The sequence below is a fragment of the Rattus norvegicus genome, chromosome 1 (genome assembly GCF_021556685.1).
Source record: "Rattus norvegicus strain SHRSP/BbbUtx chromosome 1, alternate assembly SHRSP_T2T, whole genome shotgun sequence".
NCBI classification, from domain to species: Eukaryota; Metazoa; Chordata; class Mammalia; order Rodentia; family Muridae; genus Rattus; species Rattus norvegicus.
In genome coordinates this window covers 70,292,750-70,320,234 of record NC_141534.1, presented here as the reverse complement: position 1 = coordinate 70,320,234, position 27,485 = coordinate 70,292,750, and the positions used below count along the sequence as shown (strand labels likewise).

The window sequence follows — 27,485 nt, the reverse complement described above, 5'->3', positions numbered from 1 at the left end:
ATATATAGCAGATTAATCTGAATTTTAGAATTTAATAATTATTCCTTTTGAATTTACTAGCCATTGCTTCTCTCAGTGGGGAGAAATGCCCTTATTTTTAATGATAACATTTCTAAAGATTTTGTTGAATATTCTCTCCATAATATGTTCATTTATATGATTCAACAATTCTAATCAAAGTTATTAATGATAAAAATATTTGTTTTGAAACAGAATCTTGACATATATGATGCACACCATGGCTTTACAAATTTGAGTTCATATGCTTCTTTCTCATACATGCCCCAACGTGGAAATCTTCAATATATACTTTGATTCACATATGGGATTGTTGCTATAACAAAAAGGAAAAAAATACTAAATGAAAAAAATGGAGTCCAGGAACATGGCAATAGGAATTGTACTCTTAGTTCAGAGTGTACTTGGAATTCTTGGAAATTTTTCTTTTCTTTTCTACTATTTAATACTTTATTACAAGGAATGCACATTGCAGGTAGTAGACATGATTCTTACACATGTGTTCACATCTAATTCCTTGATCATTATTTCCAAAGGACTTGCCCAGATAATGGGAGCCTTTGGCTATAACCAGTTCTTCAATGATGTTGGATGTAATCATATTTTATATGTTCATAGACTTGGCAGGAGCATGTCCATCAGTACCACGTGTCTTTTGAGTGTCTTCCAGGCAGTTACTATCAGCCCCAGAAACTCCTACAGGAAAGAAATCAAAACAAAAAGTACAAAATTTATGGGACTGTTAATTTCCCTCTGGTGGATCATTTTCCTTCTAGTAAATATGTTTTTTCCTGTGTATACATCTACCAATAGGAAAAGCAAAAATAAGACACAGAACAGAGGTTTTGAATTCTGCCTCTCTCTAGGTCGTGACAAAATAGTAGAGTCAGTGTACACAGCATTTTGGGTGTTCCCTGAAGTCTTATTTTCTGTGCTCATTGTATGTTCCAGCACCTTTATAATTATCACACTTTATGGGCATAAGAAGAGGGTTCAATGGATCCTCAGCTCACATGCATCCCAAAGAATGTCTCCTGAAAACAGAGCCACACAGACAATCCTGGTCTTGCTTTGCACTTTTCTTGCCTTTTATACTCTCTCTTCTATTTTACAAGGCTATATTGCTCTTTCCCATAACCCTAGTTGGTGGGTAATGAATATCACATCCATCATTTCTATGTGTTTTCCTACATTAGGACCATTTTTGATGAGTCATCATTCCATTTTTTCCAGATTCTGCTTTACCTAGTTAAAAAATATAAAAATATAATAATATTATAGTAAGGCTGTGCATTTTTTATTGTTGTTGATGATATTAGATATGTGTCACTAGTGACTTTAAAGTATCATTGTAATTGTGTAGTCATGTATGGGGAAATTTCTTTGATGTTATTACAATTTACTGCAGAATTAATTTATATTCTTCTTTACTGTCTGTATCTGCCAAATATTTACCAAATTATCTGTGATAAGTTTAGTCTCCCTTCATTCAGCTTAGCAATGTGAATTATTCTTTCTGATGTGTTAACCCAACTCTTGCTTAAGTGGGTGCATTTGTTATGTCAGTCTTTTTTTCTTGTTGTTGTAACCAGAGTTTTTGGATGAGTTATTTTTTCTCTAGTAGATACCATAATCTTAGACACATGAGAATTTCAAGTCAGTTTCTTACTGATTTCTTCAGGTGTTTCAGTTATATATTTTTCAGTTAAATCAGTCTATGAAGATATTATGTACCAGCATACATGAAACCTATGTAATTTAAATTCATACACTTGAGCACTAGGGTGGTTAGAGGGCTGATAGTCACAGATTCCAAATACTATCAAAATAAAAGTAGTATTTGATAGCAGCTGAGAAAATAAGTTCTTATGGTGAACACATTCAGTGTCAGGCACTAAAAATAAGGGCATTTAAGTGAAACAGAAAACTTGATGAATTTTAAAATGAAATAACTTCAAGGAGGAGGCAGATCTGAGGGAACTGGGAAACCAGATTGATTGTGATCAAAGTGTATGTGTTAAATTCTCAATACATTTGTTAAGAAACATCATTGTAGAAGTCACTTATGTGAAAGGTAAACTTTAATAGATACTTGAATTTCCATTTGATGTGAACAGGAAGAGAGCAGAGGTAAAAGTAGTGGGAAAGAACTGTGAAGAAGTGTATAAAGTACTGCATATTGTAAAGATGATAAATGCAGCAATCATGATCAAAAACCAGATAATGTCTCCACAAAATATGTGCAGCATATAAATACAAGAAGTAGAAACAGTTTCCAGGCTCATGTTTCTCTATAGAATTTTTGATGAGTATTCAAATACTCTCTAATACTGTGCTTTTGTTGATATCCACGCTGGAAGCAAATAAATAAAATGAAGGTGGAATGGTGCTATAAATTTCCACAACCTACCCACAGTAAATACATTCAGCCTAGAGGCATATGTATGTAAACATTACACAATATCCTTACAGATCAGAGTTAATTAGAAAGCAAGTATCCCAAGTACTAAGCATATAGAATGTGTTTTTCACACAAACAACACAAACCCTTTTCTTGTTCTTCATAGGATCATGAAAAACAGATAAATGATGCTTTGTTCACAACATTAGAAGTCTCAAAATAGTTCAAAAGTCCAACATCTAATTTTCTTTTGAGACCCAAGGCGATTTCTTAATTGTGATCTGGTTTAATATCCAAATTAATTTTTGTGCTTCCAATACAGTATAGTAAAGAATATGTATTTATATCTCCAGTATAAAATGGTAAAATTATAAAAATAATACTGGATCAAAGCAATACAGAAATTAAGAAGAAATATCACTAGAAACTATATTTCCATTTTTATTATCTGAGATATTTAATTCAAGGGATTATACAGATATTCAAACCCAATGTTTCAATATAACATTAATTTATCTCTACCATTAGGTCTATTCCCTGTATGTGATTTAGATTTCTCAGTATCTCAGCAATCAGACAACTCAAATATCCTAGATCTACACTGAAATCTATCTCCCACTTTCATAGCTATATATAAAATGGATTCTTATAGCCCAGCATTGTCATATACACTGCTAGTCTCCAGTGGCTCTATAAAATTCTATGAAAAGATGCAATGTCCACTTGTTCTCCATCTGACAAACTCCCAAAGGTAATGCATGTGATTTAAGGCCAAATAAGACATCCAGCTACAGATGTACCTTTACACATATCAACCATATGACATTACTGTCAATATCTAGTGCTTCAGGGTCCCAAGGGTAGAGTTGCAGTATCCAGGACACAGACTTGAGAAACAGTCTGTAGTCTACCTCTTAGACTGGTTGCTTCTTGAAATTAAAACAAAGTTATTCTTTTCAAGAGAAAGGAAACATAAAGCTTCACTTCCTCAGATTTGCCACTTACTTGGCCAAACATCAGGATTCTCTTCTTGAGAAAGTATGCTTCCTCTTTATCTTAGCATGCTGAGATTAACTAGATTGCCCACAAGTTAGCAAGCTGGAACCAGTCTCCCCATGCCATTTTCTATGCATGTAACACCTCAAGCTTATTTTTTGGATATTCTGTAACTTAACTTGGTAGGGTCTTAACCTGAGTACATTTTTCCCAGTTCAACTAAATATCAGGATATGCCCTTTCAAGGTCACTATTCTTCTTAACAAATATAGTATCTTTTGTCCTAGGATTTGCTTCTATGGCTAAGCTTTCTTATACACCTTTTATTTCCAAACAATACATTTTATATTTATGGCTTAACTGCCATTTTTAACTTTAGACATAATAAGAGTTAGCAGTATTTAAGGTTCCATAGAGCCAATGTTATGCTGACTTCAAATTTTCTAGGAAAAATACATTAACCTACAACTGCTAAATTCTCCCTCATATAAACTTTCAGGGTGTGGTATAAAATAACCAAAAACCTTGTACCAATCACACAAAAATATTTTTTTATATTCCTAATTTCCTTTATTGAGATATGTGTCTTATGCTCAATAGTCTAAACTTACTAAAGCTCCTAATATTCTCTCCTTTCTCCACACTCTTTTTCTCTCTCTTATATTTTCTTCCTTTCTTTAGGCTGCTTTCCTTTATATCCCAAATTCAGCCTGCTCCACCTGCCCCCTCACATTCTTTTCCCTCAAATCCTCTCCACTTCCCCTCTGAAAGGGTGAACAACACTACACGTTTCTTCCATCCCTACTACATCACATCAATTCTCTGTAGGATATGTGCAGGGGTCCTCATTCTAGCCAGTGTATGGTCTTTGTTTGGTGGGTAAGTCTCTCATTGCACACAAGTGTTCATGTTATTTGACTGTGTTTGTTTATATATGGAGATCCTACCCACTTTAGGGCCTTCTATATTTCCACCAACTATTCCAGAAGATTCCCCAAGATAGGTCTAATGTTTGTCTGTCCCTGTATCAGTAAGTTGCTTGGAGAAGTTCATTTTTTCCATAGCCTAAATTGCATGCAAAGTAGTTCATTAAGATAATCCTCTACAGTAGAAAAACATCTGGAGGAATCAACATTCTTGACCTCAAGATGTACTTGAGAGCCATAGTAATAAAAAATGCATGGTATCGGTATATTACGAGACAGATTGGTCAATGAAATAAAATTGAACACCCAGAAATAACCTAAACACCTACAGATTTTTGACAAAGAATCAAAAACCATACAATAGGGAAAAGTAATCTGCTTACAGAATGCTTTTGCTTTTCTAATCCAATGTTACTAACTCCCACATTCCTTCAGAAAATATTTAGACAACTACATCCCTCTCAATGGTACCAGTTTGCATATTAGTTACTTTTCTGCTGTTATATTAAGACATCATAACTGAAAACAACTTTAAGAAGAGACAGATAATCTGAGCATTTGAATCTTTTTAGATTGTTCATCACTGTAATGAAATGTTTTAGTCAAGGATGAAATAAAGAAAGAAATTAAAGACTTCCTGGAATTTAATGGAAATGTTGACACATCATACCCAAATCTATACGACACAATGAATGCTGTGCTAGGAAGAAAATTCATAGCAGTAAGTGCATTGGTAAAGACATTGGAGAAATCTTAAACCAGCAACTTAACATTATACTAGAGAGCTCTAGAAAAAAAAAGAGACAATCTCACCCAAGAGGAGTAGAAGGCAGCAAATCATCAAATTCAGGACTGAAATCAACCAAATAGAAACAAAGAGAACAATACAAAGAACAAGCAAAAATGAAAACTGGTCCTTTGAGAAAATCAACAAGGCAGAAAAAAACCTAGTCAGACTAACTAAAGGGCCCAGAGGTCATATCCAAATTGATAAAATCAGAAATGAAAACGGAGACATAAGAATAGAAATGGAGGAAATTAAAAAAAATTATCAGATCCTACTACTAAAATTATACACTCAATAAAACTGGAGAATCTGGATGAAGTGGGTGGTTTTCTAGACAGATACCACATACCAGAGTTAAATCAAGAGCAGGACCCTACCATGTAAGAGAACTTCAGACCAATCTTGCTTATGAATATTAATGCAAATGTACTTAATAAATTTCCCACAAACCAAATCCACAAACACATCAAAACCATCATTCACTACAATCAAGTAGAAATCAACCCAGGGATGCAAGTTTGGTTTAATATACGAAAACCCATTAAAGACTACCATAAGCCTACAGTAACTTGGATTTTTAACCAACAACCTCTATTACATGTGTAATGTTAAAATAGGTGGACTCCTAAAAACGTAATGTTTCTATAAAGTATAAAGTTCTAAAAAAAGCATTTAAACTTTACAAATCCAAATTACTGGAGGCTAAGATTTAATATTTCAGAGTTTTAACATCCTTGAAAGGAATTCTGATAAGCTTTTAGATTAGCACTGACAAAATACTGCTCTTATGGTTAGTTGAACACTCAGTAGTTTAAATTTTCTATGGTAGTCTTTAAATATAAATTCATAGATGCTTCTCATCATGCTAAAATCATCTCTTCCCAAATTATATGTCCATACCCCTAGACAGAATCAAAAGAATGTTCTAGCTTTAAACCTAAACCATAGTGTTTCCATGCCTAAAAGCTATGAATATATTCTAGTTAATTTGCAGATACTTCAAAGATTTTTTATACATCACAGATTTCAATGCAGATTCAAAAATATGGTAATATAAACTTCAGGGGGTAAAACAAGTCACAAAACTTGGATCTAGTTACAAAAGTTCAACTGGATGGCAGAATAATACTTGGACAATCAACTGTTTATCCTATATTTTTGTGTGAAAAATTCCCAATTATAAGGGTTTTGTTTTTAAGTTGTTTAACTTCTAGCCATAGTTAATGTCTTGAATAAATTCCATCTAGTGGATAAAATCAACTTAGAAATCAGCTAATTTCTCCAAAAATGCTCTACACCTTGCCAGCTCCAGTCAGGCTTCCTAATCTTAAAAAAAAAAAATAGTAAAAGCTGATATAAACCAGTGTAGTTGATGCAAATATTCTCAGTCTCTACGGATGAAATATCAAATCAGATGCTTCTGATAAAGGCCTATTTTGCTTATCCACTCCTCACTATTGGTTAGTATTCTACCATTTATGGACCCTAACAAAGGCATCATAATTTCAGAAGGAAGTAAGCACATCACCATTTGTTCTTAACAAATTGATGGAATATTGTACACACAGAAATGTGTACAATATTTGGCAAATGGACAAAATACTTGCATATAATTCAAATTTTTATCCCACAATTAAAAAATACGTTCCTCTGAATCTTTCCAAACAGTCATAATTTATATATAAGTCATGCCTCCCTTTGTGCATTGCACATTTTTATCCCTTCCCCTTTAAAAATTCCAACACTCTATCAAAAATTTTAAATGGGCATACAAAACAAACCAGGAATGCCAAATTAGTCTACCTCTAATTTAGTCTTCAAAACGATCTTATTGTAAAGACTAAGTTTATTCTTCTTTATGTTTAAATTTCCACTTTTTTCAAAGACTGGTCTATACCCCACTTGTAGCTTTAACAACAAATATTTTTATTCTGCCTATGCCAGGAAAGGATAACCATATCTTTGTTTCAAAATGTTATAACCATCTTGAAACTGTAATTTTCTTTCAAAAATTGCTATTGCTGCTTTATGATGACCTTGCAAACATGTATTTGTTTAAGTAGATTATTATGATTAAGATTTCATATGTTGTGCTGTAATGCCACCTATTTTGCTGGGTATACTCCCCATTTGGAAGCCCCCTGAGCTACCTCATGTTCAAGGCTAAGCTCTAACCCCTCAAACTCCCACCCTATGAGAGCACAGCATATGTACACAAAATGAAAACAAAAGGTTACTTTGATAAATTTCTTGCTTTAGTTAATCGGGCTATAAAAATTTCAGCAAGTGGTTTTTATTCTTCTACATTAGAGATTAAAGATGAAACATTCTTCTCCAATACAGAAAATGGTGATCATATATAACAAAAATATTTATCTTTATAAATTGTGTTTAATAGAACATATATACAACTTAACGTCAATAATTTTACTTTCATTGTTTATCCATCAGAGAATTCTTATGTTATTTATATCTTATAACTTTAGACATCCTCACATAATCTTCCAGAGGATAGAGCCTCAGCTGATTATATGGTTTCTCCACGGCACTTTAAATGAAAAAGAAAGAAATGTATAACAATAAGGTACAAAAGAATTTAATCATTTATATATTATGATAGCACTTATGAAAAATACTGCATGGATCAACAGTGGTTGTGTTTATATGGACTAATATAGATATGAATGAATATCCAAGTAATAAACATAGTACAATACCATGGTCATATACTATTTTAATGACATGATGCACAATTGTGAAAAGGCTAATAGAAAATTTTATATTTTATTTCTTTTGATAGACTTTATAAAGGCTCTTTAAATATAATGTGAGTTGGACTATAACTGTCTGTAATCGTTTTGAGTCAGTTTCTTGGCCTCTGGGTTGAATTCTTAGATATTACATTGAAAAACTAATATTTTCAATAAATGTAGACTAGAAATTAATATATTTATAGGTTAAAACAATGGTCAAGATGGTGAATTCCTTGACTTGGACATGTTATGGCCTGAGTTGACCCTCTACAAGTGAGAAAAAAGATGCCTATAGAAACACACATTTTCACCCAAGCACTAGAACCAATATTATAGAAGAATCATAGATCTCCCAGACAGTTCGGCTTAGAATATTCAGAAAGGTCCAGAGCAATAAGGACGTCTAAAAACCCTTATAATAATAATAATAATAATATTCAGATATAAAATCTGTCAGAAGATAAAAGGAAGTTGTCCTGTGAACATGAACACACACACACACACACACACACACACAGACGTAGACACCCATACTATGTCCATGAACACTTTTGTATCTGACCATAGGAACATAGGGAGGCACATAAACATATACGAATACATGAGACAAATTGTATTATTATTAATTGATATTTACATGCTTATAATTACTACATTTCTTAATGAAATCAAACATGTAATGAATAAGGACTTTGGCAAAACAATAAAGTGAAAGATATCCATACGATCTAAAGTCCAAGTTTGCAATGTATGTGATTTCATATTCTGAATCAATTTTTCCATGTAAATCCTTACTCCAGAATTCCCTTCTTAGATGGATTTCTTCCCACACCAAGTACACACTTCTCACCTGAATCATTAGCAGTTTCAAAACTTTGGCTCAGTGTACACTTCATTACATTCTGAAATTTCTAAAATCCAACATTAGGCAGAGGGAGGCAATCAACTATGAGATAAAAGTCAATGTCTGTGACATCATCTGCCTTATTATCTTCAGATTAATTTATATCTGCAGCTGCAATGACATTTGTTTTGGGAGCCAATAAATTTTCAGGTGCTTTTTTGATATCTATATACCTAAGCTTATCATTAAATTCATGTGAGTGTCTCCAAAGAGACAATCTAAAGCGTGTTTGAAGCACCTATACTTACATTCTTATGATCCCTGAAGGATAACGATTTCAGAGTATACCAAGCACACTGATGTCTGTGTGTAAAAATTTTACAAAGAGGTTTCTGTGACTTATTCTACTCAATCCTTCTCTCAATTCTTCTACAGAAAGTTCAGTCTGTCATTAATTTTCAGATTCTAGCACTGCCCATTTGAATCACATTAGGCCAAATATAGCCACTCAGAAATTCAGGAATAGCTACTGAAGTGTTCATGTTAATGATTTACACCAAAAATCATTGTTGTTCTCTTAAAAACAGCCTACAAATTACAATGCATAATGATAAGGAAATATGCTTGAAAGAGTTACAAATATCATCATGGACCTGACAATATCTCTGAGCAAGGCTCTATTCATTGAGGAATTTACATGCAAATATCTCTCTTTCCCAAAAGCAATCAATTGTCTTCTTTAAATAGAAGATATAATATGTTGCACTTTTAATATAAATTCCTTTAGTGAACTTAGAGTATTCACAATTAATCTTGATGAAAAATATTGTGAACATTAATATTTTATCATTAGTAAGAAAGATAGTGGATAATATAGCAAATTAATATTTACGTTCTAACCAAGAAGAATATTTCTTTGAGTATTTAAATATGTCAGAGACACTAAAGCAATATAGTCCATGTCAGACATCTAAATTTTTGATTCAACTGTGCATTCCGTTCCCAGAATTCTCTGAATTTCAAGAATTAAATTAAATAAATTTCAACCATAGAAATTTGTTCTGGCCTGAGCAAATATCACCACTGACAGAAAAACAAAATCATCAAAACAACAAAAACAAACAAACAAAAAAAAAAAAACAAAATCACCTGTTGCCTAAAGTGAAAAAATTATAGGATCTTTGCATAGTCAGTTGTTTGGATGGTGTTTTGTTGGGTTAAACATATGAAGTAATATTTGGTTGAAGAAAACACATTTGAAAGGCTAAGGCAGACTTGTAAAGGAATGTTTGGTTGAAGCAAACACAGGTGAAAGACTGTTCTGTTAAACAAAAATGTAAAAGAATAAATAATGAAGGATTATCCATTAATAAAACATGTATTGGTCTGGCTAACATTGTGTGGTTTAACTTCCTTTCTGAGGACTGTATATAAAGAGAGGCACCAAATATTTTCTGGTGGAATGGTTTAGCTTTTTCTTGCTCTTTTGGACTCAGAATGGTTGGCAGAGTGATATCACCTGAGACAGACCTACGTGTTAATCCTAGGCATGTTTTGAGACAAGACCCATCAAGGACACTTGATTTTTGTAGGGACTATAAAGATTTCACAGACAGTGACAGGGACTTAGGTTGGCCTGTTTATCTCTCTAAAGTTTGTTAGTCATGTGTCTTCATTGATATTTATTCTTCTGGGAGAGGTACAGCCAAGAACTTTTCTGGGCTTTCATGTTGGCCCTGATCAGTCCTGTTGACTTGCGGTGAGGTTGAGTTCTGGCTGTGTCTGTTTGATAGAGTCACTGCTGTTGACTTGTGTTTATTGTCGAAACTCTACTGAGCTGGATTGTTTGAATATCTTTGAAGTATTTGTGAGTGGATCAAGAAGTCGTTGCTGATGTGCAAACTGAACTGTCAATATCTAAACATATATGAGAGTTGCTCTAAGAACTATTTTAAACATGTCCACTTCTCACATTTTTTTTACTAACTCTGGTAGTAGGTGAGATAAAAGTGAGTTTAACACATTTGAGAACCATCATTAAACATAGGCTTTAAAAAAGTTAGAGTTCCCATTGGTTTATGCTGTTTAGAGAGGCAATCTTAATGGAGAAAGGTTTGCATTGAAGAGGGAATTGATAACGACAACTTTGTAAATATGTGGTAATCTTCCTGCTATTTCTGAAGACATGTATATTCCACATATTATTTCTGAATCCATGGATCTTGTTTTCTGCTCTACTTCCCAACCATGATAAACAGTCTATAAGGATACAGACAGAGCACTACCAAATTCCTTCTATGAAGCCAAGATCAAGAATCAGCAAATGGGACCTCATAAAACTACAAAGCCTAAGTTCCTGTGTTTTTTGGATATTTTGGATATTAGCCCTCGATCAGATTTAGGATTGATTGGTAAAAACTGTTTCCCAATTTGTTGATTACCATTTTGTCTTAATGACAGTGTCATTTGCCTTACAGAAGCTTTGCTATTTTCTGAGGTCCTGTTTGTCAATTCTTGATCTTAGAGCATAAGTCAATGGAATTTTTTCAGTAAAATTTCCCCACTGTCCATTTGTTTGAGACTGTTCCCCACTTTTTCTTCTATTAGTTCAAGTGGATCTGAATTAATGTGAAGGTCCTTGATAAAGTTGGATTTAAGCTTTTTACAGGGTGATAAGTATGAATTGATTTGCATTCTTCTGCATGCTGACTACAAGATGAACCAGCATTTGTTGAAAAGGCTATCTTTTTTGCATGGGATACTTTTCTTTCCTCTGTCAAAGTTCAAGTGACCATAGGAGTGTGGTTCATTTCTGGGTCTTCAATTCTATTCCAAAGATCTTCCTGCCTGTCTCTGTACCAATACCATACAACATTTATCACTATTGCTCTGTAATACTGCTTGAAGTCGGGGATGGCGATTCCCCCAGAAGTTCTTTTATTGTTGAGTTATTTTGCTATCCTGGGTTTTTTGTTATCCCAAATGAATTTGCAAATTGCTCTTGCTAACTCTATAAAAAATTGAGTTGGAATTTGACAGGGATTGCATTGAATCTGTAGATTATTTTTGGCAAAGTGGCCATTTTTACTATGTTAATCCTGGTAATCCATGAGAATGGGAGAACCTCCCATTATTTGAGATTTTCTCCTATTTCTTTTTTCAGAGACTTGAAGTTCTTGTCATACAGATGATTCATTTGCTTGGTTAGAGTCACACCAAGGTATTTTATGTTATTTATGACTATTTTGAAGGCTGTCATTTCCCTAATTTCTTTCTCAGCCTGTTTATCATTTGAGGGGAGGAAGGCTACAGATTCGTTTGAGTTAATTTTACACCCCGTCACTTTGATGAAGTTGTTTATCAGTCTTCAGAGTTCTCTGGTAGAATTTTTGGGTTCACTTAAGTATACTATCATATCACCTTTAAATAGTAGTATTTTGACTTCTTCCTTTCCAATTCATATCCATTTGACCTCCTTTTCTTGTCTGAGTGCTCTGGCTAGGACTTTGAGTACTATATTGAATAAGTAGGGAGATAGTGGGCAGTCTTGCCTGGTCCCTGATTTTACTGGGATTGCTTCAAGTTTCTATTCATTTAGTTTAATGTTGGCTACTGGTTTGCTGTATATTGCTTTTACAGTGTTTTCATATGGACCTTGAACTCCTTATTTTTCCAGGACTTTTATCATGAAGGTGTGTTGAACTTTGTTAAATGCTTTCTAGCATCTAATGAAACGTGGTTCTTTTTTCCCTTTGAGTTACTTTTTATCATGGATTACATTGATGCATTAAACTATCCCTTCATCCCTCTGATGATGCCTACTAGATCATGATGGATGACTGTTCTGATGTATTTTTGGATTTTTTTGGAGAATTTTATTGAGGATTTTTGATTCAATATTCATAACGGAAATTGTTCTTATGTACTCTTTCTTTGTTGGGTCTTTGTGTGGTTTAGGTATTAGTGTAATTCTGGCTTCATAGAAAGAATTGTGTAATGCTATGTCTGGTTTTTGTTTGTTTCTTTGTTTGTTTGTTTTTGTGAAATAGTTTGGACAGTATTGGTATGAGGTCTTCTATGAAGGTCTGAGAGATTTCTGCACTAAAATCTTCTGGTCCCAGGATCTTTACAGTTGAGAGACTTTTATTTCCTACTTCTATTTGTTTATGAGTTATCGGATTGTTTAAATGGTTTTACTGATCCTGTTAAGATGTGATTTTTAATTCCAATCTTGCATTTCTGTTGTGTTTGTATATCCAGTATTTGCATTGGTGGGAGAACTGGGTTCTAATGTTGCGAAGTAAACTTGGTATCTGTTGCTTAGGTTCCTGTGCTTGCCTCTTGCCATCAGGATGTCTCTGGTGTTAGCCTGTCTTGCTCTCTCTGACAGTGGCTATATCCTCCTGTAGGGCTGTGTGTCAGCACTCCTGTTTTCTTTCAGCTGGATCTGGGAACAGAGAGCTGCTCCTGGGTCTGTGTGACCTGAAACCTCCAGGTGGTTTGCTTGGCACAAAACAATTGGTCTTATCTCTGATTACATGTGTATAGGTCCTCCTGGCAACTGCCTTTCAGCTCTCAGCACAGGCAAAAACCTGAAGGGTCCTGCCTCAGATGGCACAAATGGCACTAGAGAGTTTTCTCTTGGTTCAGAAATGTGGGCAGAAAGTAGTTGTGTCCTCTGAGTTCTCAGGATTGTCTGCACTTGTGACTGTCCTGGATTTGGGTGTGGAGAGCTATGGGCCTTATTCAGTTAAGTTCAGGAAGCAGGCAGAAACCAGAAGGTTCCTGCCACTGACTGATCCTATATTCTAGTATCCGGAGGCCACTATGCAGATTATTCTTGGGCCAGAATGTGAGTAGAAGTAGTGGTCTCCCCTGAGATCTCTGGATTGTCTGCCCTTCTGGGAGTTCAGCTCTCTACTCATTGGATTTGGGTGCAGGGAGCAGATCTTTTTTTTTTTCTCCATCATTATTAAATTGGGTACCTTTCCTGGTTTCCAGGCAAACATCCCCCTAACCCTCCCCGTCCCCTTCTATATGGATGTTCCACTCCCCATCCTCCTCCCATTACTGCCCTCCTCACAACAATCCCGTTCACTGGAGGTTCAGTCTTGGCAGGACCAAGGACTTCCCCTTCCATTGTTCACTAGTGGTTCAGTCTTGGCAGGACCGAGGACTTCCCCTTCCATTGGTGTCGGGGACTGGACTGCCAGACTAGGCAAAGCTAGACCCCTGCCCTGAGCAGATTCCTGAGAAGGGCTGGACCTTTTCAAAGAACAAGTCCCCCGAAGACTGTTGCCTCATTGTCTAAGGAGAATAACTTGCTGTTTAATGATTCACCTTATGTCCTTGGGCACTTCCCAGTACTCCTCCCAGGCCTAAGCTTCAGTTCCTGCTTCAGTTCCTGCTTCAGAGCTTTAAATGCTGTACATTTTTCTCAATAAACAGATCTTGACAAGGACACTGCTTGGTCTTGCTCCTCTTTCTTGCCCATTCCTCCTCAGGTTTGGATCCCCCTCGGTTCCTGTAAATTACGAAGCCCCTGCAGGCAGGGGCACACTAGTGCTCTTACTAGGCTATTCATTCCTATCTATGCAGTTGGAGCCCAGGATCAGTCCATGTATAGTCTTTGGGTAGTGGCTTAGTCCCTGGAGGCTCTGGTTGGCTGGAATTGTTGTTCATATGGTGCCTCAAGCCCCTTCAAGCTCTTTCAGTCCTTTCTCTGATTCCTTCAACGGGGTTCCCGTTCTCAGTTCAGTGGTTTGCTGCTGGAATTCACCTATGTATTTGCCATATTCTGGCTGTGTCTCACAGGAGAGATCTACATCTGGTTCCTGTCAGCCTACACTTCTTTGCTTCATCGATCTTATCTAGTTTGGTGGCTGTATATGTAGGGGTCACACGTGGGGCAGGCTCTGAATGTGCTTTCCTTCAGCCTCTGTTCTAAACTTTTCTTCAGGGAGCAGATCTTAATAAGCTAATGTGCTTGTAATCTGGAAGACTGTTAAGCTGAGAGAAAAGTAGATGTCCATTATTAAAGCTTGTGTTTCAGAAGTACTTAGGGAATATAGCAGTAACTGTTATAAAATTCACTTTTATCATCCTGAGTGGGAGAGGGGCCTAGCTTAACTCTTCTGTGACCAGCTCTCCCCAGAAGCTAAAAGAAACAGACTCAGATAATAATAGCCAAACATTAGACAAAGCATTGGGATCCTTATGGAATAGTTGGTAGAAAGATTGAAGGCCCTGAAGAGGATAGGAACTCCACAAGAAGATCAATAGAGTTAAATAACCTGGACACCTGGGAGCTCTCAGAATCTAGGCCACCAATCAAAGACCATAAACATGCTTCACTGTGGACCCCTATACATTTGTAGCAGACAAACAGCTCAGTTTCCATGTGGGTGTAAACCACAACTACTGGAGAAGTGGCTATCCCTACTAAAGCTGTAGGAGATCGTGTGATTAAATTTCATATAGGGCTGTCTTTTCTGGCTTCAGTGGAAGAGTTTTGCCATAATCCTATAGAAAATCGATATGGCAGGGAATGTAGAAGCCTAGGTGCATGTGTATACTCCCAGAGGAGAGCAGAATGTGGTATGAGGAGAGGGAGACTGTGATGGGGCACCATAATGAGGCATTAATTGGCATACAAAAAAATTGAAAAAAGAAAAAAATGAAAGAAACTAAGATACAAAATTAGAGAGATGGTGGTACAAAGAAAAAGGAAGGAAGGAAGGAAGAAAAAAGAAAAAGAAAGAAAGAAAGAGAAAGAAAGAAAGAAAGAAAGAAAGAAAGAAAGAAAGAAAGAAAGAAAGAAAGAAAGGCAGGAAGAAAGAAGGAAAGAAATTGTTAGGAGCCATAGTATGGTCAGGTTATTGAGTATAGAATATATATCTCAATAAATGAATTAGGAAAAAAACATCACTTTTTGATAGGCACAATGTTTATGGAAATTTTCTGCCAAATCCTGAATTTTTTATGAGATGGCCTTTAGGAGTAAAGGTTTAAAATATTTGGCCCAGTAAATTTAAAGTTGGCATATCATTGTCACCATGGAAACTTAACTACTGCTAATTTTTATTCTGATTGAGAGTGAAAATGGCAGTTGAGGCAGGAAGTGCTGTAAAATGTATTGTTTGGAAAGAAAAGATGTATGAGAGATACATGAAAACCAAGGCATAGGACAAAAGAGATGCAATATTTACTAAAAAGATTAATGACCTTGAAAGGAAATATCCTGATGCTTAGTTGAATTTGGGGTAGTAGTCTCAGGGAAAGACCCTACCAAGTTACTGTGCGTAAAAAAGAAAGTTTGAGGTGTTGCCTGCTAATGGCTTTTTTTTAATTAGTCTGTAATCTTTTGCACACTTAAATCATCATTCACTTCCCAGTCCACCCTGTTACCGTTCCTCATCCCATTCCTACCACCCTTCTCCAAGAGGATGTGCCCAACAACCTCTACCCCACCATGCCTCCCCCCTTTCTGGGGCCTCAAGTCTTTCAAGGATGAGGTGCATCTTTTCCCACTGAGACCACACTTGGCAGTCCCCTGCTATATAAGTGTTGGGGGCCTTATATCAGCTACCTGGCCTGTGGTTTAGTGTCTGAGAGATATCAGGGGTACAGGTTAGTTAATACTGCTGGTCTTCCTATGGGGGTCACCATCTTCCTCAGCTTCTTTCAGCTTTTCTCTAACTCAACCACAGGATTTCCCAGCTTCTATCCATTGGTTGGTTGTAAGTATGTGCTTCTGACTCTTTTTTTTTTGTATGTTTTTTTTTTTTTTATTAACTTCAGTATTTACATTTCGAGTGTTATTCCCTTTCCCGGTTTCCTGGCAAACATCCCCCTAATCCCTCCCCCTTCCCTTCTTTATGGGTGTTCCCCTCCCCATCCTCCCCCCATTGCCACCCTCCCCCCAACAATCACGTTCACAGGGGGTTGAGTCTTAGCAGGACCAAGGGCTCCCCCTCCCACTGGTGATCTTACCAGAATATTCATTGCTACCTGTGAGGTCAGAGTCCAGGGTCAGTCCATGTATAGTCTTTAGGTAGTGGCTTAGTCCCTGGAAGCTCTGGTTGCTTGGCATTGTTGTTCATAAGGGGTCTCGAGCTCCTTCAAGCTCTTCCAGTTCTTTCTCTGATTCCTTCAACGGGGGTCCCGTTCTCAGTTCAGTGGTTTGCTGCTGGCATTCGCCTTTGTATTTGCTGTATTCTGGCTGTGTCTCTCAAGAGAGATCTACATCCGGCTCCTGTCGGCCTGCACTTCTTTGCTTCCATCTTGTCTAATTGGGTGGCTGTATATGTATGGGTCACATGTGGGGCAGGCTCTGAATGGGTGTTCATTCTGTCTCTGTTTTAATCTTTGACTCTCTATTCCCTGCCAAGAGTATTCTTGTTCCCCTTTTAAAGAAGGAGTGAAGCATTCACATTTTGATCATCCGTCTTGAGTTTCATGTGTTCTAGGCATCTAGGGTAATTCAAGCATTAGAGCTAATCGCCACTTATCAATGATTGCATACCATGTTTGTTTTTCTGATTGGGTTACCTCACTCAGGATGATATTTTCCAGATCCAACCATTTGCATACGAATTTCATAAAGTCATTGTTTTTCATAGCTGAGTAATATTCCATTGTGTAGATGTACCACATTTTCTGTATCCATTCCTCTGTTGAAGGGCATCTGGCTTCTTTCCAGCTTCTGGCTATTATAAATAAGGCTGCTATGAACATAGTGGAGCACGCGTCTTTTTTATATGTTGGGGCATCTTGTGGGTATATGCCCAAGAGAGGTATAGCTTGATCCTCAGTTAGTTCAATGTCCAATTTTCTGAGCAACCTCCAGACTGATTTCCAGAATGGTTGTACCAGTCTGCAATCCCACTGACAATGGAGGAGTGTTCCTCTTTTTCCACATCCTCGCCAGCATTTGTTGTCACCTGAGTTTTTGATGTTGGCCATTCTCACTGGTGTGAGGTGAAATCTCAGGGTTGTTTTGATTTGCATTTCCCTTATGACTAGTTGCTTGTTGGGCTTCACAGAAGGCAGCCATGCTAGGTTCCTGTTTGTAAGCACATCATAGAATAGAAAACCTACCATGATGCCATATAGTTGGTGTTTGTAAGGGTGCATCTCAAGCTGTATTACTTATGTGTCCTTATATCACATGGAGTGTTACATTTGGAAGGTTGTCAAATGGAGAACAAGTGATTCGCTGAATCTTCTTTAGATTTAACAGAGCCAGAGCATATATGCAGTGTATATTATAGCATCTGGAAAGCCATAAGAAGTCATCCCATATAGCTATTGAATTGTAAGCTAGATTTCAGTGCAGAAATAGGAAATTAGAAAGATTGTTCAGATACTGAAAAATCTGAATTAGATACAGGGAGTAGACCTAATGTGAGAGAAAATGAATGTTATACTTCTAAATGGATTTGTGTAGTTTTCTAAGCCTTTAAATCAAAAGTTCCAGAGAATAACTAAGGAGATACAGTCTTTGGTAATATCCTGCTTAGTTACTGTATTGATTTTATCCAGTGTTTCCTTACCAGGTTGCCATTTCATATTGGGAATAGAAAAACATATTCTTTACTGTACTGTATAGGAATTATTAGTATACATTTAGATATTAAATAAGATCACATTTAAGATACTGCCCTGTGTCTCAGAAGAAAATTTAAATGTTGGACTTTTGATTCTAATATTGTAAACAAAGCATAAATTGCATGCTGATCATGAGCCTAAACATAGTTTTATTTCATATTTTTATCTATTTATTGAGAATTTCACACAGTATATCTTAATCATAGTCATCCTTATTTCCAAATTTCCTCAGATCTACCCACTCCTTCAAGTTATTGCATTTTAAAATCCATCAAGGTTTCCTTGTGTTACTTAAGTACTCTTAGTTCTAGTGTAAAACAGTGAAAGTGTGCAGCCTAATAACTACTCACACAGTTACAGAAAAGTGAATCTCTACTTTCCCCAACTGCTATCAAATATTACTAGGATTTCCTGTAGTCTTTGGAAATCATGAATGTTAGCTCCCTCCCCACCACATTGTTGGAATATTATTTGACTTGATCTTGCATAAGTCTGATATATACTGACACTTAATATCTTCATGAATAGATATATCTGGAAAATTATGAGTGATAAAATATGAGGGTATCCAAAAGGTACTTACTTGCAAGGCTTAGGTGTAGTCTTTTATACTCATTGTTCTGGAAAGTTATACACTATCTACTAGAGGAAAAAAACATGCATGAACACTGGTTTCCACAAAAAAAAAGACTAAATTTACAAATGGGCTGACATGTGAAATAACTGGGCAAATACATCAGAAGGAATCATCCACAATATAATAGAATCATAGGCTCACTGAACGAAATAAAGTCTATACTTATAAAATATTATTGGTGAAAATCCTATGTCTATAGATTACTAGGAAAATATGGATCAATTCTGCCGTGAAATTATAATAACTTTGAAATAATCTCTCCACATATGATCTCCCTGATATATTGAAAGATACAAGTGACTCATTCTAAGTTCATCAACGAAAAATTTCGTATAGCATTTATTATTATTATTATTATTATTATTATTATTATTATTATATTTCTTAACTAGGTAAAGCAAAATCTGGAAAACGTGGAATGATGGCTCATCACAAATGGGCCTAATGTAGGAAAACACATAGAAATGATGGATGTGATATTTATTGTCCACCAACTGGAGTTATGTGAAAGTGCAATATTATCTTGTAAAATGGAAGAGAGAGTACAAAAAGCTAGAAAGGTGCAAACCAAGACCAGGATTGTCTGTGTGGCTCTGTTTTCAGGGTACATTCTTTGGAAAGCATGTGTGCTGAGAATCTGTTGAACCCTCTTCTTGTGCCCATAAAGTGTGACAATCATGAAGGTGCTGGAACATACAATGAGCACAGAAATTAAAACTTCAGGGAACACCCAAAGTGCTGTGTATATTAAATCGATGATTTTGTCACGACTTAGAGAGAGGCAGAATTCATAACCTCTCCTTTTTGTCCTATTTTGCTATTCCTTTGTGTAGATGTGGACACAGGAAAAAACATATTTATTAGCAGGAACAGGCTCCAGCAGAGTGAAATTAACAGTCCCATAAACTTTGTAGTTTTAATTTTAATTTCCTTACAGTAGAAATTTCTGGGGCTGGTGATAATTGCCTGAAAGACACTCAAGAGACAGGTGGTACTGATGGACATGCTCCTGTCAAGCCATTGAAAATATAAAATATGTTTGCATCCAACATCATTGAAGAACTGGTTCCAACCAAAGGCCCCCATTATCTGGGCAAGACCTTTGGAGAGAATTATAAAGAGTTAGATATGAACACATGTGTAAGAATCATGTCTACAATCTTTAATGTACATTCCTTGTAGTAAAGAATTAGATAGTAGAAAAGAAGAGAAAAGTTTCCGAAAATTCCATGTATACTCTGTACTAAGAGTATTATTCCTATTGCCATGTTCCTATTTTCCATTCTGTCAATTAGTAGTTTCTCCTTTAATTTATAGAAGCAATCACATTTGTGTACCAAAGCATGTATTGAGGATTTCTAGGTAGGACATTTGTGAGCAAGAACCATATGTGCTCAAATTCATAAAGCCATGGTGGGCAGCATATCATGACTCTCTTTCAAAGCAAATATATTTCATCAATAATAACATGTAATCAAATTATTGAAGCCTATAAATGAACACATTTAAGAAGAGAGCTTCCAAGATATTTGGTAGAAAAGTTATTATAAATAAAGAGCATGCCTTCCCACTGTAAGAGCCAATGGCTAGTAAATTCAAGGGACTAATTGTTGTATTCTACAATATTAGATGTAAGTGTTGTTTAAAAGTCATACTCGAGGAAAGAAATAAGAAAGAAAATCATGCAATTCTCATGTGGTATAAAAGACATAAAATTATACATGTTATACAACAAGGTAGATATGTAATCTTATAAAATATATTAACTATTAGGGGTCGAAGATAATAACCATAAGTATACACTAAAATTTCAAATAGGTTATGCTGGGAATAATGATCATCAAATTTATTAGAAGCTCATACATAATGAAACATGAATGATCTCTTAGGTTCAGAGTGCGGTAGAGAGTCAAAATATGCATTCTCTGTGAAAACTTATACCAAGTGACAATTTAATTAAAGTAGGTGATTCAAACTAAAAAAAAAACATTAATGAAGAGAATACAGGGGAAGAATGTCTGATGTTCTTAATAGATACATGGTTTAGTATAATTGTGATATAGTAAAAATATAATTAAAATAACATTGGAAATAACAGTTCTTATAGATGTGGATAATCTCAGGAAACTTTGATAGGTTTACCTGACTGAAATATTTAATAGAATAGATAAAAACATATCTGTCAAAACTCATTCTTCTAATAGAATTTTCAAAGTCAAAGGTCGAGGTTAACAACCAGCTGTGGTCTCTAATAAGAAACCTCTTTACATATCCATTAGAAATGCACTGCCCAAGTTGAAACACAGTGAGGTTCTCTAGACATTGTGGTTGAAAGATCAAGACTAGCAAAAAAATCAAACACATCAAATTGTCTACCCACAAAAGTGTTTATTTTTTTTTTATTTTTGCATTCATCAAAGTACAGCTTAAATCTGTTTTTATCGTACTTCTTAAAGGTTAAAATAAATAGGAATCTAAGAATGCATGAACACTCACCACCTCCAAAAAACACAGAGCAGTGTAACAAATACATTGGCAATATTCTCTTTCTCTTTTGTAAAGCTTAGGAATTTTGGTAGTATCTCAGTCTAAATAATTAATAGCTAGATCTTACCAAGACATTTCTAAAATCTCAATACAACAACCTACGGATTCATGTAATTGCTACTATAGATGATATTCTGTTCTTTCATGTGTGTGCTTAATAGTAAGATATATTTCATTTATGAATTACAGTGAATAATTTTTACCTCATATAACTAAAAACACAATATGGATTGGTACAAGGGTTCTGTAAATGCAGTGCATACACAGTAGGCAGGAATATCTTTGTAGGATTACTTAAAAGGATTAACAGAACCAGATTATGAACACTAACTTCAAAAGACTCATAAATATCAATGAAAATCTCAAAAATGAGTACTTTACTACTTTTTAAGATTCACCCTAAATTGAATTTAAAACTAAAAAAATAGCTAGCAATAATCACTGAATATATCCAGGTACATTTCTCACCATTTCTAAAAACAGAGAGAAGATTTTGTAGATGATTGCCTGTATTCAAATGGTAATTCAGTAATGCTAAATTTTGAAATATTTAACTTAATATTCAGTTTATTTTCACTGCAACTTAAATTTGTGACATCTTATAAAAATACAGTTTTTATTCAGGTTAAATCAACAGAACTTACCTATATCTAAGTTTCATTTTATAAGTTAATGCAGACCCAATAGGTAGTTTTACATCAAATGCTTATGGTTTCATGAAACCAAAAAAGCAGTGACGGTATAACTTAAATGAAGACAAGTGCAGGATTATTTTTAAGAACCTTGTTCAAAATATATAATCTGCTATAAAACATGAAAAGGATTATGTGAAATTAGATTGTTGCAAACATTGTTATTACAGGAGTGGGCAGAAATTGATAACTTGTTTTCTTAAAATCTTAACTAAAAAAATAATTAGTGTGCTGTCACGTATTCTTTAAAAACTTATAATTATTTCATTATAATAAAGTTAATAAGATTTTTCCTTTTTCTATTATATATGCCAACAAGTATAGGTATATATAATATATAAAATATGAAATATATCATATAATTACTTATGATTTTTGTAACATATGTATGTATAATATATATTATATAGATGTGAATATATACACATATTATGGTATATCATATACAATGTGTTTATATATACACATGTTTTAATGTATCAATTAAGTATGTGCAAATTATATACAATATAATTTAGGTTCAGGATGGAGAGCCATCTGATTTTACTCTCTAAGCTGGCTCAACTAACAAAAAGTTTTCCAGAACTAGATAGCTGTTATTTCATTTCATTCTTCAGAAGAAATATGAAGATTTTATATAAGAAATTATGATGTTCACATTGAAAATTAATGTATAAGTCATGTAGAATAAGGGGACTAAAAACAAAAAAAAATGCCAAAATTACTATGATATCTAAGCACCTTTGATGTAAGATAAATTTGAACTGGGATGATTTACTAAAAATCAGCATTAGAGAAGATTTTAACACGCAATATCTAGAAGTCAGAATTGAGCAGCAGGTTAGTTACACTGTTCGTTTAAGCAAATCTACTTATACCTTATAAAGTTTCCTTCTCATTTAGATGAGATTTGTATACATGTTTTCACCCTAGAATCCTTTCTTTAAACTTGAGCAATTACCCAAACTATCATTTTTTTTCTGCTTCCCAGACTCAGTAAAAGTTGCATACCTCACTCCTTTTCTCAATATGTCTTGGTGTGAAGGTCCTGAAATTGCAGTACTATGAGGGAGGAAGGGAGAGTAAGACTCAGATAAAGATCAGAGCATGTGATTTCATCGCCATCATAATTGTAATCTTTTTGTCACATCACCTGGCAACGACAGCACTTGCTTTGTGAAACTATACCTGTCCTGAGACTTGCCAGGTATTTCCATGCACTTAAGATGATTTCTCTTTGTTATTAGTGTCTCAAAAGAGACAAAGTGCTTGGAGAATATCATAACATTTCATGATTACTGAAGGCTGACATAGAGGGAACCTGCTAGGAATATCAGTGTTGATGTAGGGAAGTTTGTAATGAAGCCTGGGATTCTCATTAGATTCCATCTTTCTTTTGTATAGTTCTTACACACACACACACAAACACACACACACACACACTCAGAGAGAGAAAGAGAGAGAGAGAGAGAGTGAGAGAAAGAGAGAGAGAGAGAAAAGAGAGAGAAAGACGGAGAGAAACACAAATGATCACACAAACACAAGATACACATGTATTGATACATATATATGTATGTATAAGTATGTATAAGTATACACATACACTTATACATATATTTTAATTTTCAGGTTTGAGGGATTTCTCATATTAGAGGTGTAATATGAGACAAAGAGAAGCTTGTCAGGAATTCAGGGATAGCTAATCATTATCAGTAAGACGGAAAGAATCTGTACTAGAAAATATTTCACTCTTTGTAAGACAGGATGCAGAATAACTAAATTTGAGTTATTAAATGTTCTAAAAATGTTTTCATTGTTATCCCAAAAATACCAAGAATAAAGATCAAGTGGCTAGTAGGACAATGAAGAGCTTCTGTATGATTGAACTTCACATATCCTTTTTGACAATTTTCAGAAATAGAGCTAGGCAGCAGGTCATGATTTTTTGAAAGAGGTATTCTGACCATAGCAATGAGTCCAATTTCCCATTTCTCAACACCTGTGATGTTTAGAAGTTAAAACACACTCATCATCCCTGCCTTATATGCAACTAGAGTGATTATTTTTGTTTAATTCCAACTAGGCATTCTCCCACTGTCATATTCCTGTAGTGCATCTTTGTTCAGCATATCCAGGAACCCAGGCATTATTATTTTTGTTTCTTTGCCCTTTTCTTATAACTGACTCAGTTGAAATATCTGAGCCCTTTGAATTGAATGCTTCTCCAAACACTATATAATCCCATGGTACACGAACTTAAGGCATTTCCATTTTTTATGTTAATACCTGACTGTGAACACTGTTTTCTGTCCCAGTGCTCTGTAGCCCTTGAAAATTATTCGTATTTCTTCTAACTCACCATGCTCACCGTCCTTCACATGTTATTGTCTCATACTTTTATCCTTTTTCATCCTTCTTAAGCAGCATCATCTCTTTACAAGCCCACGTTTCTTTCCTTATACAGTTTACTTATTAAATATCAACTTCTCAGATTCATATTTTGAACTCATGTTACAAAGTTTATACCATTAATTTTCAATTTTTTTTGAAACTTAAGCAATGAGACATAACTAGAGACTATGAGATGTGGGTCAAGAGAGGGACCTGGTCGGTAAATATGGGTAGTAATACCTGACAACACTCTTGAGGTATCACCATTTTCTAGTACTTCAACTGTTGATGTGCACAGGATTTCTTCCATTCATGCTGCTGCTGAGAATGGAAGTTCTGTATTTATTTTTATTTGTATTGGCCACACAACTAGGCTTTTCTATCCAATGTAAACCATGTAAGCACAAGGAATATAGTGAAGAAAATCCTTTATGAGTATAATAGAACAAAATGAAAGATTAAGACTCAACAGACATAGAAGTCCAGATGACCAACCTGCTCATTTAACGTTAACATACTGGTATATAAAAATTATCATTCTCTTAATCATGTCCATACATATTCATGCCTTCCTGGCATATCAGTAGGAAAACACAAAAAAACAAAAAAACAAAAAAAAACAAAAAAAAAAAACATGACTCCAGCCAGTTCTTAGGCTGAAACAGATGTTTATGTTTACAATCTTTTTTGGGGGGGGTATTAAAAGCCAAAAATTTTTTTAACTTCATATGTGTAAACAAATACAGAAAATCAACGTGTAGCAACTAGTTTTATTTGTTATAATGTTAAAGATGTTTTTGTCACCAGTTCCAGTAAGTACTCTTATCTAACTATTAAGATGCCAACTCTCTACAAAGTAATTTCATAGACTCAGAGCTAAAGAAAATAAGATTTATGATAATCAAGCCACCTGGAATATCTCATCTTTTCTCAAAAATAGTATGTTTAAAATTGTTAACTGATCTTTCAAATAACCCTTAAAAGCGATGCCAGGGGTTCCAGAGTAAATCCTGTGCGAAAGCTTCCCTCTGGGTGGCAGGAACACACCAGGAAGATACACTGGAAACTAGGGAAGAAGTCACCGCCAATGCAGATCCCAGATTTGTAGAGTTCTGTGCAGGTTTGTACAGAACCAGAGAGTGTCTATGAATGGGATCTTATTTGGCCCTGGTACCAAATGTTAGAGAATAAAGTACTTTTTATTCCCAAATAACAGCATTTGCCATAACTAAAAACTTTATGTAAGTTTCCCAACACACTGAATCTTTAAAGACTTGTTTTCTACTCAGAATCTTACCACATTTTTATAAGCTCCTGGGAACTGGAGTAAGTCACATGCATTCAGTACAGCATTACACTGTCAAGATGGCCTCATGCCCATCAGGAAGTACTAAGGAGGCACTGCCATTCAAAGGAGTCCTTCCCTGAGAGAGCAATTTTGGGATCTCTCCAGCTCACACAAATAAACTACGGTTTCTAACACAGACTCAAGATTGGAAAATTATAACTCAACAGGAAACTGTTCTCATAACTATTTCACTTTCTAGAGTATAATTTCTTACAGAGCAAACATAAAATTTAAGACACGATTTTTTCTGTAACATAAAAGACAGCATATTTGGTCAATAGTGATTACAGTCTAAACACTACAAATTTTCCTATAATTTTTTATAGGCAATTGTTTACAAGTGGATAAACTAAGGCACACAAACTTAAGTTAATATCAAAGTTATCTTGATCCTGAGAGAAAAAGCAGCCTTCAGTTTCTAGGTCAGAGATTAATGAGTAACAAGTCTCCCCAATGGGAAAAAATGATTTTTTCCTGTAGGCAAATACTTTTAATATTTTAAGTTTTGAGATGTACGTGATGAATTCGCTTGAAAATCTTTGGCATGTAAAAAAGCCCTCGAGGTGAAAGATTCTGGAAATTTTCTCCTGCAAAATATAAAACTGCAGGGGAGTCACCCTGTAAGTTAAAACAAGATGAATCGATCAAAATTTCAAAATGACCTGAGTTCATTTTACATGATAATATATAATTTACTTGAAGTTATGAATCTTGTGAAAGACAAAGGAAGGCATAACCCTTCACAATACAGACACACACACACACACACACACACACACACACACACACACACACACACACCATTATAGGACTTATTTCCAGTTACGTCCAGAATTAAGCATATGTCTCAGGTTTTTCCCCCCACAGGCCCACCAAGTTGAAAATGTCAGACTCATTACAGGAGAATTATTAATTCACACATTGAATACTGTATGGCTTGGAGTTATCCCCAAGGCCAAGCCCTGATAACCTTCCACCCATGTGACAGTCTTTGTTGTGGTTGCGATGTAAACTGAAATCGACTTGGTGTTTGCCAAGAGCCTGTTTCCTATCAGTAAATCCTTCATCTCCTAAGTCTGTTTTGTTAAGAACTCAGGTACGTTTACAAGGTCACAGCATGATAAAACAGAATGTACTAGGTAAGAAACACCATTGTCAGTTTGTGTTTAAAGTGCCCCACATGCAGTATTAATAGAAATGACTAGGAACACTCTACCACCGGTCAGCAGGTGAGCCAGAGTGACCTTTTCCAACTGAACACGCAGACCGAATAATGCTAAATATCGTTAGAAACACTCAAATCCAGAGCAAACAAAAGCTAAAGAACCCCACTACTGCATTGCATAATCAGAGATGTGGCAGAGGTAATGGAGTAAGGTCACACGGGTGTAAACACAAAGTCATTCTGAAGAGTTGGATATGAATTTGTCAGACAGAACACTGAACAACAGAAAATATGCACTTAATCCTTATCCAAAATCAAGTCCATACAAATTCTCAAAGTTTTATTGGCAAAACATCTGGAGACTTTCATGG

At 35.2% G+C, this 27,485-nt stretch overlaps 1 protein-coding gene and 1 pseudogene across 1 annotated transcript; one reads left to right on the top strand and one right to left on the bottom strand.

The window, feature by feature from the left end:
• Positions 1 to 370: 370 nt before the first annotated feature.
• On the top strand, positions 371 to 1,267 carry Vom1r5 (vomeronasal 1 receptor 5). Its single transcript, NM_001009526.2, is given in 1 exon segment — positions 371 to 1,267. A coding segment is annotated over 1 exon segment (897 nt).
• Vom1r-ps8 (vomeronasal 1 receptor pseudogene 8) lies at positions 19,360 to 20,254 on the bottom strand (annotated as a pseudogene).